General features: G+C 36.2%; 1 protein-coding gene across 2 annotated transcripts in view; it reads left to right on the top strand.

Annotated features, from left to right (window-relative positions):
• TRPM7 (transient receptor potential cation channel subfamily M member 7) overlaps positions 1-19,318 on the top strand; it is a 52,653-nt gene that overhangs the window by 20,580 nt on the left and 12,755 nt on the right. For both annotated transcript variants that reach the window (XM_027644601.1, XM_027644600.1), the window contains 22 exons: positions 696-734; positions 1,201-1,399; positions 3,034-3,247; positions 3,805-3,929; positions 4,542-4,713; positions 5,580-5,754; positions 6,357-6,480; positions 7,102-7,174; positions 7,458-7,558; positions 8,440-8,574; positions 9,685-9,738; positions 10,317-10,457; positions 10,927-11,061; positions 11,669-11,949; positions 12,421-12,649; positions 13,825-13,980; positions 14,113-14,256; positions 14,910-15,038; positions 15,902-16,186; positions 17,286-17,460; positions 18,000-18,132; positions 18,936-19,120. In XM_027644601.1, coding sequence (XP_027500402.1) covers positions 696-734; positions 1,201-1,399; positions 3,034-3,247; positions 3,805-3,929; positions 4,542-4,713; positions 5,580-5,754; positions 6,357-6,480; positions 7,102-7,174; positions 7,458-7,558; positions 8,440-8,574; positions 9,685-9,738; positions 10,317-10,457; positions 10,927-11,061; positions 11,669-11,949; positions 12,421-12,649; positions 13,825-13,980; positions 14,113-14,256; positions 14,910-15,038; positions 15,902-16,186; positions 17,286-17,460; positions 18,000-18,132; positions 18,936-19,120 — 3,404 coding nt within the window. The remainder of the gene's footprint in view (positions 1-695; positions 735-1,200; positions 1,400-3,033; positions 3,248-3,804; positions 3,930-4,541; positions 4,714-5,579; positions 5,755-6,356; positions 6,481-7,101; positions 7,175-7,457; positions 7,559-8,439; positions 8,575-9,684; positions 9,739-10,316; positions 10,458-10,926; positions 11,062-11,668; positions 11,950-12,420; positions 12,650-13,824; positions 13,981-14,112; positions 14,257-14,909; positions 15,039-15,901; positions 16,187-17,285; positions 17,461-17,999; positions 18,133-18,935; positions 19,121-19,318) is intronic.

The following is a 19,318-nucleotide window of genomic DNA, read 5'->3' as shown; positions in this document are numbered from 1 at the left end:
CTTTAAAACTTTCCCACCAGGTTCTGCCCTTCAGCTTCTAAAAATCACCTCCTGTTGTTGGTGAATTGCTCACTGTTGTTTCTGAGTTATGCATAAATTAATCAAATGTAGACAGGATAATTTGGTATGTGTTGATGATATTTAGCTTTTAGTATAGACAGTTATATACAGGTTAGTGTTAAAAGCATAAATGATTAATAGCAGTGTAAGTTTTACAGTGGACAAAATTTAAAAATTGTTTATGCACAACGTCTGAGTAAAATTGAAGACTGTCTGACATCTGTATTTGTACACTTTTGTATACTGGCTCTTAACCATAATTGGTTAACAGCTGCTTATGAAAGCAGTGATACAAATTTATCTGCTATGCTAATTTTAGATGTTAAGAAAGCTGTTAGCAGGAAAACATGGAAAATGTTTAATATGGAAGATGAGAGAAATTACATAATGAACTGTATGGAAAGACACTACTGTATAAAATACAGACAAGTTAGTTACCATGTTGAAAATGGACAAATTTAGGCATCATGTTTTCCATTTATTGGAGTTCTCTTTTGTTCAACAATCTTTCTGTAAGCACATAGTGGTCTGAGTGGTCGTGTGTCCTGTCCCATCCCATCCTATCCGTGTCCCTCCTTCCTCTGCCCTTGAAGTTGAAACTGAACTTAACTCACATCTTTCAATATTTCTTACAGATGCCTTCCAGGATGTCAGATTTGTCAGCAACTTGTCAGGTAAGAGTTCTTTGTAATTAAAATATTTATGAATATTTTTCCATTAAATAAATGCTTTCATAATAGGGTTTTTAAAAGTTTTGATCAATATTATGAATGACAAGTTGGTGAAAGGTTAGATATAAAATAAATTTAACTGTTGTTTAAAGAACTATCTGCAATACGTAGATCACAAATTATTGAACATTATATAAATTATTTGACTTCAAAGAATGAGTTTTTTCTGGCCTCCAGCTTGCTATCTCAGTGAGCTTCAATAATTTGCATAATAATATGTATTGTAATTACCTGTTGCCATAAATATTTATGGCAACAAGGCTTACTCTGGAAAAGAGGTTTTTCTAATATTTAGAATCTTTGCTTTCTAAATCTAATCTATTTCTGTTATAGACAAAAGAAGTTCCTTTCTTTTATTTTCTAATAATAGTACTTACTAAAGTGTTGTACATGGTGTTGTTGGGTGCAGGTGCTGCTGTGGCCGCTTGGTCAGACAACACGCTTGTTTTACTGCCAGTCTGGCTATGAAATACTCGGATGTGAAGCTGGGTGAAAACAGTAACCAGGAAATAGAGGAGTGGTCAGTGGAAAAACATACGGAACAAACCCCTACTGATGCTTACGGTGTCATCAACTTCCAAGGGGGATCTCATTCTTACAGGGCTAAGGCACGTATGACATTCTGTTGTTTGTATTTTTTTTTGTTACTCTAACTATGTTGATATTCTGGATGCTTCACTTCTGAAATTGTAGGCTGAAGTATTATCACCCATTTTGTGACAAGCCAGTTCCTTCTTTTGTGCTAGTATTTTTTGTTGTGATCTGAATTCTTTCCGATTTTCATTTGTTAAAATTAGTTTTTCATGACTGAAGTTGCTCAGATCTATCAGAATTAGTTGTATTCAAGTACAGCCATACCTCCAAATTGTGAATGGTCATAAGAATTCATGAACACTTCAGCAAAACATTGCATTAAGAACTAAGTGTTACCATTTCAGACTTCATGAAAATACAGCATAACAACACTGTTACATTTTTATAGGACCTGTTAAGTAATATCTGCTATCTTAACCCTCTAGTCATAGTTTTCAGAATCTGAAAAAAATTTATTTAAGATTAAGGACAGATGTAGAATATGCTTCTTTATGAGATTTTTGGCAGTCATTAAAGCATAGCTGTACTGAACAGAATAACTAAGTTTTTGGGGAGAGGAGGTTGGTTAAAAGCAAGGATACCGATAAATCAAAATTTTGGAAATCAGTTCTTAATTCCCAAGTGCACATGTTCTGGAGAGGCTAAAAAAGTGGAAATTCTGACAGATTCTTCACAACCATTTTGTGAAGGATTTTTAGTTGTGGTAGAAGTTATTTAATGCTTGTGCAATTATAGGCTACGAGGGGTTCTTGTACAGTGTGGCTCCCGTGGCAAAACTGAAGTGCTTTTGAGGGAGCTGTGTTGTTTATGCAGAACCCCCAAGGACAGTCCAGTGCTTTAAGTCAGATCATCTCTGAAATGGGAAGGGCCCTTAGCAGAGTTCTTTCATGTTGGTAATAGCAGTGTATGGGTTCCTCTGTACTCTTAGTATAGCCTAAAATTGCTGTGAACCCTTTTCTAGGTGCACAGAAATAGCAGCTGCCCACACTCCTTCTGCAGAGTGCAAGTGGGGTTGCTCAAACCAGTTAAATGGAGTAGTGGTGGTTTTTTATTTAGAACTTGATTCAGGAAGGGTTTAATTTCTGCACACTATCCCCTCCTCTATTGAATAGCCTGTATTGAAGATGTGGCAGTATTTTAGCTAATCAACCATCTACTTAATCTTGTGCTGTTAAAGATGGCAAGTTAAAAACTACCACTTTTGAAGTTTTCTATTAAAAAATGTAGGTTTTCTTCCCACCAGGAACAGGGGAGGAAAACCAAGCAACTGTCTGAAAAAGTCTTTGCAGGGGACATGAAAGCCTCTCCTTAGTAGAACTTTTATAACTGCTTCTGAATTTCATCTAACTTAGAGATCATCCAGTGCTCTCATAAAGACTCATTTTTCCAAGTCCCTGTGCCAGTAGGATGGAATACCAGGACCTTTTTGTAGTCGTGCCTTGTCCAAAACTTGCTTTCCAAACTGTTAACTGTCTTGTCCTTGACTCTAGAGGACGTGAAGGAAGCTTGTTCGTTTATTGCATCTCCTGTGTTTTGAGAAAGTGAATTACATTTTCCATAGCCAGGAATAGGATAATATATCCTGAAATGTGCCCTGGTTCTTCTTTTCACATGTTGGAACCTTTTAACTCTCTTCTTGTGCCTGCAGTATGTGCGACTGTCATATGACACCAAACCTGAAGCTATTCTGCAACTTATGCTTAAAGAATGGCAGATGGAGTTGCCAAAGCTTGTTATATCTGTACATGGGGGCATGCAGAAATTCGAACTTCACCCACGCATCAAACAGTTGCTTGGCAAAGGTCTTATCAAAGCTGCAGTGACAACAGGAGCCTGGATTATAACTGGAGGAGTGAACACAGGTAAAGAACTACTAAGGAATGTGCACAGTTAACTGGATTACGGTTTATAAGAGCCAAAAGATTTAATGGATGCATAGCTTCCTCTTAAAGCAAAGTAAATTTGAGTGAGTTTGGTCAGGTGAAATTAAAATACATTTTGAGCATGTGTAGTTGGAAGTGGGCTGCTGTTTTGTCTTGCAAAGAGAAATAAAGTATTGGGGAGGTGTTGGTTTTTGTTTTGTTTTGTTTTTTTTTTTTGGTTTGGTTGTTTGTTTTCTAGGTTTTGTTTTTGGAACCACAAGAGGAAAAACTTAATGTGATTAAAAACAAGTACAATAATGTACTGTAGCTCTCTATTTCTTACTAGGCTAATCTTTATTCTGTTGAATTATTTTGTTTCCTTCTAGTAGATGTTGTATGGGGTTTTTTCTTTGGTGGTGTGTCAAATAAGTGCCCGCATCCTTAAAGGCCCAATTACCAAAATAAAACAGTTAAAGGTCCAGTTACCTAAATAAAACAGTTGTATTTCTTAGTTAGGTACAGCATTCAATACATATGATCTTTTTACGCACAAACAGGTGTTGCAAAACATGTTGGGGATGCTCTAAGAGAACATGCTTCCAGATCATCTCGAAAGATTTGCACTATTGGGATTGCTCCGTGGGGAGTGATTGAAAACAGAAATGACCTTGTTGGAAGAGATGTAAGGATGAATTACCTAACTGAAATAACTATTTACCCCATGTATTTTTTGACAAATCTACTCAAGCATGTTTTTTCCCTTGCTTTGTATCGTTGGAATACTTGCTTTACTGTGAAGATACACTGACATCTGTGACTTATGCAAGATCATTATGTATAAACAAGTTACAAAATGCAAATGTGCTACAGGAGGAGCTTGTTCTTAAGTGTTTAATCCTTTTTTTTTCTCCCCTACTGATACTGACTCAAATTACAAAAATGTTAAAGTATTACAGACAATTCACATTTAGAGAGGATGTTAAGTTGAAAAATTTTGATGTGGAGTCTTCAGTGCTACTGTTTGCCAGAGCAGTCACAAGTTTTCCCCAAAGACATTTTTTTAATGGATCTTTTCTCTGTTATCCCTCAGAACACTTTAGTGAAATATTTATCTGCTTCCCTGCACAAAGTTCAGAGCTACAGCTGTTGGTGTATCCTGACCCAAGGCAGGCTTTTATGTGTCAGTGCTTCTCATTGAGCCACCAGTTCTTGTGTCTAGACAAAAAGTTAAGTTTCACAGAAACAAGTATGAACCTTCACAAGTAAAAGACATTGTTGTGTGCTTATACTCTAGGTGGTTGCTCCATATCAAACCTTGTTAAATCCATTAAGTAAACTAAACGTCCTAAATAACCTCCATTCCCATTTCATTCTGGTGGATGATGGAACAGTTGGAAAGTATGGAGCAGAAGTTAAATTGCGAAGAGAACTGGAAAAAACCATTAATTTGCAACGGATCCATGCAAGTAAGTAATTCTGCTGCCTGAGGGTTGAGTGTTACTGTGCTTTAATGAAAAAGGTACTTGGCACCAAACATCTGAATGACAAAGTAGAAAAATTAAGTCTTTTGTTTCTGTTTCCAGTCTCAATTTGCAAATTTCAACAGAAGCTTTGAACCCTAGAGATCGCTGGTAGATTTATGGTTTCTCTGGGACCAGTGAGGAGAGTTTTTTGAATAAGGTTGTCTGTTTACTTTGATAAAGCAAGTGTAAGTCAGTTCAGGTCTTTGTATGTTGTCAGACCTTCCTGGTCTGATTGATTAATGGTTTTGATACCATTCACTTGCAGTTACACAATGGGGCAATTGAGTTTGTAAAACGTCATCTGTTTGTGCAAAGAAACCATGACTTATTTTTGGGTGTTTTCCCAATTATGGAGCAACATGTTTGACTCTTCTAGGAATGCTTGCTTTTGCAATGTTTCCCATCAGTAGAGGGTTTCTATGTACCCATATTCAAATGATATATGTATTGTCATATGTATAGTATGTCATTGTCAAACTATTTGGGGTAAGTTAGAGGAGGAGTTCCAAAAGAAAAATTTTTCAGTTTTCTGCCTTAGTTCGTGAATATTTTTGTGAAGAATCTCCTCTGTTCTGTAGACTGTATTCCATTGTATTTACCAGCTTTGCAGTGCTTTCCTCCCAGCCCGAAGTATAAACAGTGCTTGAAACCATGTATTAACAACAGTTAACATGTCTGGCAGGCAGCACTTTAATTTTTATTCAATGAAAGGGGCAAACTTGATTTATTGAATGTGTAAAATTGATCTTAGCATTCCCTATACACCCACAACATTGTCTGGTTTTCATTACTTTTTTGCAACTTTCCAGGAATTGGTCAAGGTGTGCCTGTGGTGGCACTTGTGTTCGAAGGGGGCCCCAATGTCATCCTCACAGTTTTAGACTTCCTTCAGGAAAGTCCCCCGGTGCCAGTGGTGGTTTGTGAAGGAACTGGTAGAGCTGCAGACATACTGGCCTATGTTCACAAGCAAACAGAGGAGGGAGGGTAAGTCCCAGCACTGCCAGCCAAACTATCTGTCGTACATAGGTGGGTTTTGAGATCATTTCCTGATGAATTCGTGTAAGAGCCTTTTCTGTTTGGGGCAGAAAACACTTGGCTATTTCAAGTGTCATTTCAAATAATAAGAGGGATGTGGTCAGGCTCCACAATACTTAGTGACTTCTAGTTAGTTGTCAGCCTTGCGTAAATCCTTAAACATTCTGGGTCCTTGTTGCAGGGGCTGCCTCAGACAGGAGGCAGGGGTCTGATGTAGCTGTAGACCAAACAGCTTTGCCCATGGTAAGATCACTAGCAGATTATTCAGCGAAGTAAGTGTCAAAATCTTTTCGTTGATGGTATCACAGAATTCAATAAGGGAAGGAAAGGGAGAGAGAGCTGAGTTACTTTTATGAGGCAGTAGCAGAAAATCGTAGATGAAGCAACCTATACCTTCTAAAGGTTTTGCCCAAGGTTTTGCCACAGAAACAGTGATAATCTTATAGATAGTAGGACTCTGAATGGGCATGTTGAAACTAATTAAATGAGTTGTTGTTCTTTTTGTTCGTGTATAAAACAATTGCTTTCCTGTTTGTTTGTTTCAATCTCAGGAATGTTCCTGAGGGTGCTGAGCCTGAAATCATTTCAACCATCAAAAAGACATTTAACTTTGGTCAAAGTGAAGCAGTTCATTTGTTTCAGACACTGATGGAATGCATGAAAAAAAAAGAACTTGTAAGTAGATCTTGCCATAAAATTTTCTATGCAAGGTGCATGCATTTATGAATATATGATATGATTTTTTGTTTCCTTTTTTTTGTACTTTTAGTTATGACTGCTAACAAAAGTGTACTTTTGTTAGTACTCTGCATGTTAGTACTCTCTGCATGTTTTAAACAAAATCACCTCATAGAGTTTTATATGTAGTTCAGGGACTGGTGTCTCATTTAGGCATCATATTATGTTGTTTTAAAATTACCATATTCAACTAAACATGTTTGCTGACAGGTTAATCTCGACCTAGAATGAACTGGAGAGGTAAACAGGGTCCTGTGTTATAGACAAGAGAGTATTGTAATCACAGTAGGAAGAGATGTTCAAATTGATTGAAGAGTGTGAAGGATTTGTGCTCTGCCTTTACCTGTAATGGATTGTCTTGTGTGACACCCAGTTAGGAAAGCAAAACAAAAGAGTGCGTGCTAAATGCTTAAATCAAGCGTAGCAGGCTTAAATTGCATCAAAGACAAGGTGTCTTTTATGTCAGGAATTGAAATAGATTAAAAAAGACTGGAGCTAATCACCTTTGCCCGAAAATAACTTCAAAATATGTTTTCCTCATTTTTCTCTTTTGGACAGATTACAGTTTTTCATATTGGGTCAGACGAACACCAGGACATTGATGTTGCAATACTTACAGCTTTGTTAAAAGGTGAGACTTAAGAGCATTTGGAACCTCCAGCTATTATTGTTTAGTCTGTATATGATGGATTATTTATACAATACTATAGCCAGTAGGAATCTTTAGTTTTTAAACAAAAAAAGTATTTATTGTGTTTTCTCATTGCGTAATACCATAATGTGACATAAATGATAAAATACGGTGTATAACTTTGTAGTGGATTGCTTGATTTGGTCTTTTAGGAAGCAAGAATGTTTATTAGCTTGTATTTTAATTAATTTTATATTTTCTTCAATGTGTTTTACTTCTAAAGGCACGAATGCATCTGCATTTGACCAGCTTGTTCTTACACTTGCGTGGGACAGAGTTGACATAGCCAAAAATCACGTTTTTGTTTATGGGCAACAATGGCTGGTATGTAATGGTCTGGATTAAGCAAAATTATAATTATGATGATTTCTAAAAGAGAAGCACAATTTACTGTAAAGAACGAATCTTTTGACTTTCGTAGAGAGAGACTGTAGAATACTGACACACTTATTTGTGCACATTGCATAGTCTTACAACTGTTTTGCTGTTACGTATTTGAAAATGGTTCAGAAATTTTAGAAATGTGCTAAGTCTCCTGGATAACTAGCAGAGCAAAGACATTACAAAAGGTGGAAGCTGAATTCATGTTAGTCAGATGCTCTTTGTTCCTTGCAGCTGCATGATCATGGAAAGTTATTAAGCAGCATCTACTAAAATGCACTATTGGGAGCACTGCAGTGTCTTTTGAGGCAGGGACAAAATGTCTGTTTCTTGCAGTTTGAAAATTAGTTTAAAAACTGCATGTTGGCTCTTGCCTTTTCCCCTTATTAATGTAAAAATAAAACACAAACTTATTGAGTGTGCAGTCAGAAGTATGTACTGTAAGGCTTATTGACTGAAATGGTGGTTCCAACCATTTGTCTTCAAAGCAAATTGTGCTTTAAGTGTTTTACATCTCTGTGTTTTATCCAATGTCAATCTGTGAGAACAGCTTAATCATGTTAAACCAAATGTCTACTTAGTCCCATGTACTGTCTCACTAGGAGATACCTATGAAACAGTTAAAGTCTTCAGAATATTCTCTCATCTTGCAATTGTGTGAAATTCAGGGGATATTCTGAACCAAAGGTGACACCTTTATAGACATGTTATGTTTCTACAGCCCTGTAAATGAATGAGGTTGACACATTATCTAAGTGCACTTCTGTGATGCTCTGTTTTACTGGCTCTCTCCAGGCTCTACTCTTGTTACTTATTTGTTGTAGGTTGGCTCCCTGGAACAGGCTATGTTGGATGCTCTTGTGATGGATAGAGTTGCATTTGTGAAACTTCTGATTGAAAATGGAGTAAGCATGCACAAATTTCTTACAATTCCCAGGCTGGAAGAACTTTATAACACAGTAAGTAAATGATTGCTTTTTAAGCTACTTTTAGAACAGTGCTTTAGTTGCTCAGCACGTTGGATACTGGGTTGTGTGCACCAGTCTGAAGGTGTGTTACAGCCCTGTTGTGGAACTCATGAAATGTGTAAACCCTCCTCACAGCACAGAAGAGAACAAGAGAAAGGCAGATAGATGAAACTTGTGCACAAAATATGGGATCTGTAGGGCTTCATAGGATGAATGTTGTCTATAGCAGTTAACATTATCACAATAGTTGTAAAAATAGTTTAATTTGTGAACCTGCCTAGTTGTAAATATTACTTAAATCAACACCTAGAGCAACAAAATTTTTCTAAGAATTTCAAGGTAGTTTTGCCTAATGCTTAAGTGTTCCACCAAAAATTAGCTAATGTAGTAGTACACATGTACTAATGAGTGGTATAGAAATATGGCTTAGGCTTGCATTGACCATCCCATTATCTGCTTTTGCCAAAGAAAAAAAAAGAAAAAAGAATTAATTCTTTAGCCAATAGAGCTCTGTAAAGGAGCCCATGTGATAAGGTTTTTTAATTAGCTGTATTTTTAATTATTTTCAAATAAGTAATTAAATAATTAAATGGGGCTAACCATATGTCTGTAAGTGTAACAGTTCATGCACTCACAGGAAATCAGAGAAGGAATTAAAATCCACTTTAGTAAAAAGGGGGATTGTTCAGACTAAAATTTAAAATGTAAGGGAGCTTTTACTATGGATCCTGCAATACTGTAAACGTGAGTATCAGTCTGTGTTCCTGAAAATTCATTCTGCTTTTTGTGTTCTGGTTTTGTTGGGATTTTATTTTTTGTTTGTTTTTTTCCCCACCTTTTTCCTTTTTTGGACAAACCGTGAGTGTAATATTATGCCCCAAACTAAAATGGAAGTAAAACGCAGCAAAAAAGGAACTAGTCTGTAGCTACTACAATACTGTGACATATTTGGATCTGTTTCATTTCTCTTTGTTTAAAAACTAGGGATTTTTTTATTTGAACCAACATGCAAAAGTATTTGACTTGTACTGTAATTTTCTCGTGTTGCCGCTGCACGCGAATTTCTCATTCCAAACTTTTTTCCTCTCTTTTTTTATGAAGAAACAAGGCCCAACTAACCCAACACTCTTTCATCTTGTTCGGGACGTCAAACAGGTATGCTGTAAATGTACAAATCTGTCAAACCAGCAGTGGTAGTTTTATGGAAATTTCTTGTATTCGACTGTCCATTTGATCTGTAGCTTATTAATTAGGTTTTATTGTAAGTAATAAGTTACCTCTTCAGACATTTTTTGTGTACAATACTTGCTGTTGTATGCTTGGTGCCCTGCTGCCTGAAAGATGTTAAACCTGAAGAATGTTGTCTTCTTCATCTTCCTTTTGAAAATTTTTCTTCTTGGGGGGATGGAAAGCTGATACTCTCAGCTAGGCGTACTTCTGTTAAAACAAAAGACAAAAAACCAGTGTGTCCCTCCTGCCCCCAAGGAAATAAACATCTATCCTGCTAAGGAAGATTGTATAGAACAGAAGCTATAACCTGGTCTTTCTTTGAAAATAATAACTATTGAGCCATGTAGATGTTTCTTCGTTGTTGTCTTGATGTGGTTTTTTTTTTTAATAATGAAATTTTGTTTGTTTTTGTTATTTAGAGCTGTGATAGAACATGTAGAAACACTCTAAACAAGCTTAAGATTATAATTTGAAAAACTAAAAAATACCTTTTATATTCCTAGGGAAATCTTCCTCCAGGATATAAAATCAACCTGATTGATGTGGGACTGGTTATTGAATATCTGATGGGAGGAACCTATAGATGCACCTATACAAGGAAACGCTTCAGAGCGATATACAACAGTCTCAGCGGGAACAATCGGGTATGTAGCAGTGGGGTAACAGGACCTATGTTCTCAATTAAAATGTGTTTTGGAGAAAAATTGGGTCCACATTCTTTTGTTCCTCTTGTTAATGGACTAGTTCTTTTCAAGGCAGTGGTAAGGCCTATGAGGGCTGGTTTTGGATAGAGAGCAAACAAAAGGGTTTGTTCTCCTGCTCCTTATTCTGGCACATCCTTATTTCTTCTCTGTGATTCCCTCTTTTCCTACTCGTAGGGGAAGAATGGGCACTAAACATGCAGATTATATAGAGCTTGGGGTGCAGACATCTTAGCTCCTTGTGTAAGCTACACTAAACAATAAGTGTAACTGCCTATTTGGGTGACTTCTTAAAAATAACGAAAACAAACAAGAAACCATGTTAAATATCCGGTCAAAATTCTGGTTGTGCTGTCATGTAAGTTCATCAATGTTTCAGTAACCAGACACCTTCTCCTGATCCCTGTTACAGAGATCTAGTCGAAATCCTTCAAGTGCTACTCCTCAGATGTGTAAAAGCCACGAGTCTTTTGGTAACAGGGCAGACAAGAAGGAAAAAATGCGCCATAATCATTTCATCAAGACAGCGCAGCCATACAAACCAAAGGTATGCAAGGGTGAGGGGAACACGGTGGGGGCTTGTTTCAAGCAGCTAAGACTGGAAAGCCTGGTTGAAATCCAAGTGCTCACTGAAATGTGAGTAGCAGCAGTTGCACTGAGTTTGGTAAAGCTGGAATTTCAACCTTGCTTTTGTACTTGTTTCTAAATGGTAGCTGTTTTACTGGATTCTGTAAAGAGTGTTTCTCTTTCAGTATAGTTCTGGGTGAGCTTTGATATGCTAGGGACCAAAAAGCTTATCTTTAACACGAGCAATGGGGGAGAAACTCAGTAGATTCAGAGCAAGATTTGACCATGTATTACTACTATAAGCAGTTTCCATGAGTTTCCTCATTTGTATGTAGGTATATTAGCTACTACTTTTCTTTTCATCTATAATTCAAAGTAACTCAGTCTCACAATTATTAAAATGATTTGGACTCAGCTGAAGTTTTCGAACAAAAGTTCCAGCTACTTTTCAAGTCTTCAGAAATTCTTTTTTTCTTTTTTATAATTATATATAATTTGGTATTGGATCACTCAGCATTTTATTTCAAGTTTATGCAACGAGTGAGTATAGAGACTTAAAAATGTAACTTCCTGTTTTTATTTTAAAGATTGACACTGGTGCAGAAGAGGGAAAAAAGAAAAGAACCAAAGATGAAATAGTAGACATAGATGACCCTGAAACGAGACGTTTTGCTTATCCTCTCAACGAGCTGCTGTTGTGGGCAGTGTTAATGAAGAGGCAGAAAATGGCTCTTTTCTTCTGGCAGCACGGCGAGGAGTCCATGGCAAAAGCTTTGGTTGCTTGCAAAGTGTATCGTTCAATGGCATATGAAGCAAAACAAAGTGACCTTGTTGATGATACTTCAGAAGAACTGAAACAGTATTCCAAGTAAATTACGTTTATATTGTTCAAAATATTTTCTTGGCATTTGCAATAAAGTATGTATGAACTATATATGAACAAAACAAACTGTTCTGTTAGCACACTTGAAGACAATTCCTTTTCGCAAAAAAAAGGATGGAGTGGCACTCCAGTAGAAGTTTCATATTAGATATTACTCCCTCTTGAGAGCTGTTACAAGTCTTTATTTATAGTTGAATTAAAAGAACAATGAATGTACCATTTACTTCTGTGTAATTTCTGAGCGTGTTTTAATAGCTGTTTTTGTAGCATGCATATGTTTTTAATAGAAACCACATATTGATGTGTTATAGTTACAAATTACCATGTATCTGCACAGAAGGGTCAAATAATAGTTCCTTCAAGTTGTGCTATTGGGAATTTGTACAGGAAAATTCATGCTAAACTGAAGGTCATTTTCTGTAGATACTATGTTTTGTTGTTTTTTCTTCATTCTAGTGAGTTTGGCCAACTGGCAGTTGAGCTGTTAGAACAGTCCTTCCGACAAGATGAGACTATGGCCATGAAATTATTAACCTATGAGCTTAAAAACTGGAGCAACTCCACTTGTCTGAAGTTGGCAGTGTCATCCAGGCTCCGTCCCTTTGTAGCACACACTTGTACACAGATGTTGTTATCAGATATGTGGATGGGAAGGCTGAACATGAGGAAGAATTCGTGGTACAAAGTAAGTGTCGTCGCAGTTTATTGATGTAAAAAGGGCCAATGGAGTTTATGTTTAAAGGGAAGGAAAGTGTGTGTTTAAATGCTATTAGTTTAAAGCTTCCACAACTATAGCTTACATTAATAAATCCTGTAAACCAGTCTCCTATAACATAATCAAAACTGGAAGTATTTGTTGTAAACTCTTCTTTTGACACTCTATTATCTTTTCAAATAAGGTACAGAAATATAGAAGGCAAAAAACAGGCAAGTAGCCTTTAATCGGAGGCTTAAAGAGATCATGTGAATACTAATCCACTACTAAAAACAAAGTAGTAACAAACCTTAACAGATGGAAAACCTGCTGTAAGACTGTAGTTTTGTGCGTTTTGGCTTTTTACAGGGAGCACATAATTCCTATTTTGGAGGAACTGAGCAAAAGCAGGGCACAGAACAAAACAAGGGTAGGCAAATCGGGGACAGGTGTTCCAGTGGTGGCCTTTGTGATATAGATCAATTGAACCAAAATGGGAGATGCATATTTCTTTGAAATGGTGTGCCAAAACCTGATTGTTGCTAGAAATATAATGAAATAAAACTTTCCTACAAAATATCTACAAGCATAATTTAACTTGTGACCTACTAAAATCTTGTTTGATAACTGATTAACCATTTTCTTGCTTGCTTTGTAACATGCTAATGACAGTAAATAGCTTTCACTTACTCTCTACATCTATACCTTAGCCCATTTTTCTGCCATAAATTGAAAAAACAACCCAAAACCAAACACACCACTCCTCCCTCCCCCTGCAAATCACAACCTTGTATATGCATTTAAAATACACCTTAACTGTACACAGCTTCAGAGTTTCTGGGAGTGGATTAAAGAACAGTGTGAACAGAACATCTCTATCTTCAGTCTTGAAGTAGATTCTTTCTAATAGCTTTTAGTTTTGAAATTTGTTGGTTTTTTCCCATTTCCTTTATCTTCAAATCAAGAAACACACTGAATATGTGATCTTAGGCTCTTAAGTGTATGTACAAGTAGTAACAACTAATTATTTTTTACATTTTTTCCCCCTCAGTAACAAGCAAGCGAAATTTAAATTATGTATTTACAGAGGATATTCTGTGTGTTGGTGTATTCTGATACTTTATTGTAGCTGTGAACTATTTGCACTTAGTTATCATCTTTTCCAGGTGATACTGAGTATTTTACTCCCTCCTGCTATACTGCTGTTGGAATATAAGACCAAGGCTGAAATGTCACACATTCCTCAGTCTCAAGACGCACATCAAATGGCAATGGATGACAGTGAAATCAACTTCCAGACTGTAGCAGATGAAATACCTATGGTAATGTGGGGCAGGGGGAGGTATTAAAGCAATATTCCTTACTTAAATAGTTACATTTTTAAGTCAAGAGTTGAAATGAATGTCAAAAGGCGTATGTTTCTCTGTGTGAAGTTAACAGTCCTTTCATTTTAGGAAGTTTTTAAAGAAGTAAAGGTCTTGGACAGTTCTTTGGAAAAGCATGATATGGAGACTCCAGCAAAACCTAAAAGACTCCCGATTACGCAGAAGTTTTATGCATTTTATCATGCTCCAATTGTGAAGTTTTGGTTTAATACGGTGAGTGTTTTTCTGTGTGGTGTGTATTTCATTTGAAAATGAAGGTTACATTTTGGTTCTTTTCCCAGCATGTAGCTCTGACTGAATCAAAGGTTAAGCACTATCCAAAAAAACCCTTACCTCGCTAAGCTGGAAATGAGAAGTACTTGATTTTGAAAAACTGCACATGCCGTGCCGTGTGGTTTGGGTTTTTTTGAAGTTCATGATGTTGGCTTTAGAAATACCTTTTTTTAATTTTTATTTTTTTTTTAAGCTAAGAGAGTAATTAGCTTGAATGTTTTTATTCTGGTCTGAGTAATTAGTTTCATCGGTTGCTAGCAGGAGTTCTATAACCATCTGTTAGGCTGAAGTGTTCATGCACTGCTTTGTTTCAATTACTGTAATAGAAATGTTAGAATTTATACTAAAGGAAAATAGCTGTAATAAGAGCAAAGCTTTGCTAACAATAAATAGCTTGTTACAGCTATTTTTCCTCTTCTAAGATGAAAATGTTTCTATCCCCTTATAAATAGTAACTTGTCTACTTAAATGGGTAAATACAGTCCTGTAATCCTATTTGAAGTTTTTATTGTGTACCACATCAGAAGATTCCATGCACATCTATAAAGAACCCTTCAGTAATTATATGTATAATATTTATTTGTGTTTTTTAGTTGGCATATTTAGGATTCCTCATGCTCTACACATTTGTGGTTCTTGTAAAGATGGAAGAATTACCATCCGTTCAGGAGTGGATTGTTATTGCTTACATTTTCACATCAGCAATTGAGAAAATCCGTGAGGTATGCCTGTAACAGTCTGGGATTTTAGCTTTTTTTGTCAGTTAAAACAGTATGCTTGAAACTGTGATTCAGTAAGCAAAAGAACACAAGAACTTCAAGCATCAGGGTGTGTGATGCAATACCTTTATCTTAAACTTTGATATAGGATGGGGATGGAGGACTATAAAACAAGGCAGATTTTTCTTTGTAAATATTAAGGAACTGGCAATAAACATGCTGGTCCGATTTCTCTGGTTAAAACACATCACTCCCCGCCCTCTCCAGCTGATTACTACTTTTTTTGATTCTGTAACTCCCTGCCAACAAGTTGCAATGCAATAAACAACTTTACTTTTCTGGCGGGTGAAATGTGTATTATTTATTAGTGTCAGTCAGACTCTACCACTGTGTCATGATCAAGATATCAAAACAAAAAAAAAGGTTTACTGAGACAGGATAGCTATCATAACTACAACATTCCTGGTCACCAAGAGACTTTTGAGGATTTTTAAAAGCATTTTTAAATGGGACAGAGAAAGTTAGTTCTTTAATCTGGTACCTCAGGCCCAACTGAAGGGGCAGATAATGGGGCTCATTTTTTAACAGTAACCTCCTCAAAAGAAATAAAAACCCCACCAAACCTCACCAAACCCCAAATTCCTTCACAAATTGTTTAGACAGAGCGAAACATGCATCCTCCTCTCCTTGTTGTGAAGCTGACACAGTTAAATACCAGCTTTGATTTCTCAGGGAGTAAGAATTATCCATTTGAATAGATGTTTTATTTTTGCAAGTATAAAAATATTAGTGATTCATATGTTTCACTGTTGGTCTCTGTACAATAAATATGAGCAGTCCTGACCTTTATTTTTATTTTTTTACAGATTTTTATGTCAGAGGCTGGGAAGATTAATCAGAAGATCAAAGTGTGGTTCAGTGATTACTTCAATATCAGTGACACAGTTGCCATTGTCACTTTCTTCATTGGGTTTGCATTAAGATTTGGAGCCAAGGGGAATTTTGGAGAAAACACTTACAGAGAAAATTATGTCTTTGTTGCTGGAAGAATAACATACTGTCTCAATATAATTTTTTGGTATGTGCGATTACTGGATTTCCTAGCTGTAAATCAACAGGCTGGACCTTATGTTATGATGATTGGGAAAATGGTAAGTACTACTTTTGTTACTGATATTTTTTTACCAACTGAAATTTGTTTTCCTTGCTGCATCCATTTACAATTTCCCTCATAGTTTTATTTAGCAAAAGGTTGCTTATCCTGGTGTAATTTGTTAACAACTCTGTGTGCAGAATTAGCTTGCTGGAATATCACTTTAAGTGTTTCAAAGTGAGCACTGATTAGAAGGCTTCCTTTATTATGGAGCTTTCTGTGTCACATAATTGTGAGAAACTGGCAAATCTTTCTCCTCTGTTGTGTTTTGGTTTTAGCTGTCAGAGACTTAAATTAATATGATGAAGCCTTTTTCTTGACTGAGCTGGCATTGCTTCCCGTTTGGGCCTGAGATTTATTTATAACTTTTGTGCTCCTTAGGGCAGGACTTTGACTTGTTTTGTGTCCTAAAGCACCTAATGTTTTTGTGCTGTGGAAAACTGGAAATAGATTGTGGCCCTGTTCTTGTCTTATCATGTAAAAAATATTCAAATTGTTTAAAATTAAATAACCTAACTCTACTGTCAGTTGCTCTTGTAAATGTTAAAAAATATGTTAAGTCTTGAGTGCTGTATATATGAAGGTGGAAAGGGTTTTTATGTTTCTTACTTCTATAAAATGGTTCCTAAAAAGTTGAACCTGTTATTCCTTGAAAACAAGGGCATCAAGTCGCTCATGTCTCACTTTGATTTCTTGCAAGAGGCATAGGTTCTGTGTTCTAGCCTTTGGAAAACTACCTCTGGGTTTTGTGCAGCTGTTCAGTACATTCAGGAAGGAATGTTTCTCTCTGTCAGCTGCTACTCATGCACATACTAAGTATTAGAATTATGAAGGAAATACTTTCAGTTGCCTTTGGCCAGAGATACTAAGTAAGCTCTAAGAAAGGACAGGGAAAAAACCCCAGCATTTGTGTGGGTTTTTTAAACAATTTGTTATTTAACAAAAATTTCTGACTGCAATATAAGTGTCCTGGACTTTTTTCTATATATAATTCTTAGAATTCATCAAGTGTACACTGTCACTGTAAAAGTGTTTCAAGTTGTGAAATCATAGTTATGATCTCATGGATTAACTGACTTTTTTTTGTGTGTTAATAGGTGGCCAACATGTTTTACATTGTGGTGATTATGGCCCTTGTACTTCTTAGTTTCGGTGTTCCCAGGAAGGCAATATTGTATCCTGATGAGGCACCGTCTTGGACTCTTGCTAGAGATATTGTGTTCCATCCATACTGGATGATTTTTGGTGAAGTGTATGCCTATGAAATTGATGGTAAGACACTGCAATTTTGAAACAAATAAAGAGAAAACTTACTCTGATTAAATCTTCTCAAGATCTTAACAAAATTCCAATTTTATGAAGTGAAATGCCTGCTATTGTTGACATTGGTTCCATTCACTGGATTATCTCCTCTTTGTGGGCTGCAGCTGTGTAACTTCTTGACCTGACTTTTTCATTATCCTTTCTAAAGCTTGAATGGCTTAGAATGAAAACTCTTTGTAATCACAGTTTCTCACAAGGCTGTTCATAGTAAGATATTGGAATGCTTCCCCACAGCTGTCATGCCATTTTGGCTGTGGTGGTGTACTCTGCTTTTTAAAAAAATATGATAACATGATTATGCCATAGTATTAACCAGATACTTTGATATTTTTCTACCATGTCCTAAATGCATGGAGACATTTGGAATTGCAGAACCAGTGCATGATGGTTGTTACAAACTTTGTGACCTTTTTTTTTCTGTATCTCTACCTGCTGGGAGTTCTAAATAATGTACATATTTTCTCTGTATCCTTTTTTTCCCAACACAGTATGTGCAAATGATTCTGATGAAAAAGTTGCTCATCTCTGTGGCCCAGGAACATGGTTGACCCCATTTCTTCAAGCTGTCTACCTCTTTGTACAGTACATAATCATGGTTAATCTCCTTATTGCATTTTTCAAGTAAGTATATGGATAATTGTTAAATTTTGCTAATAATTTGATAAGTTTATATTTCATTGCAATAAGATGACAAGAAAAGAAGAAGTGATGCCAGTTCAAAGCAGTCCCATTTTTTTCAGGTTCTAAGTGTGGTCTTTGTCCCCTTCTCACTGCAAGCCCATGGCTAAGTTAGGGAACTGTGTGATCTATGATACCAGAGGAATCAGAAGTTAAAGAAAAATTGAAAGCATTTTGTAACTTCTCTTTGTTAGGAAACAAACAACATTGTTTCTTTGTCTTTATATTGACTGTTGTTCCTAAATTTATTTAATGTTCTCTAGTTGGTTGAGTTCAATTGTATTAAATTGCCTTTTATAGTTCTTCACAAGTGTTTGATTTATGGGCATAAGCAGCTCACGAACACTGGAGAAGGGCAGACTGCAGGATTAATGTGGTCTGATAGAAAAATCTGGGTTTAATTAGAAATAATTTTTTTTTGTTGTTTGGGAAACCTGAAATTTGATCTCATTGTGATTTATTTCTGAATAAAGGTACTGAGATGTTACCAGAAGGGAAAATTTTTTAACCCTCTCCTTGCTTTAAATCATGGTGTTTTCTTGAATGTGTTTCCAACATCCACCAAAATAATTTTGAAGCAAAAAACAAATTCATGCTTTTGTCTCTTACTTAAATGACATCAGAATTCAAGGTTGTTATCAAAGAGTTACAAAACCCCCCAACAACCACCGAACACACACCAACACCTCTCCCCTATCCCCCAAAAAACCACCTTGATGTGTTAATACTGTTCTATTCCCTTTCAGCAACGTGTATTTACAAGTCAAGGCAATTTCAAACATTGTGTGGAAGTATCAGCGCTATCATTTCATTATGGCCTACCATGAAAAACCTGTTCTGCCTCCGCCGCTGATTATTCTCAGCCACATGGCTTCCCTCTTCTGCTGTATTTGTAAAAGAAGACAGACAGACAAGGCTTCAGATGGGCCAAGTATGAACAGTTATTATCCAAAAAATTGCGGTACCTTTTTTGATATGGTTAAAGCAAACTGTCAGAAAAGTGCTGTGTTCTTGGTTATAATGTATATTTTGGAGAAAGTCCAAGTGGGTCTTAATTTTCCATGTTTCTAATATTGGTTAAGAATCTAATTCTGTTCAGTCACAATGCTTTTATGAAGGGTATAATGCA

Source organism: Corapipo altera, unplaced genomic scaffold, assembly GCF_003945725.1.
Source record: "Corapipo altera isolate COAL_440 unplaced genomic scaffold, ASM394572v1 50, whole genome shotgun sequence".
NCBI classification, from domain to species: Eukaryota; Metazoa; Chordata; class Aves; order Passeriformes; family Pipridae; genus Corapipo; species Corapipo altera.
This window is presented reverse-complemented; position numbering and strand designations above follow the sequence as displayed.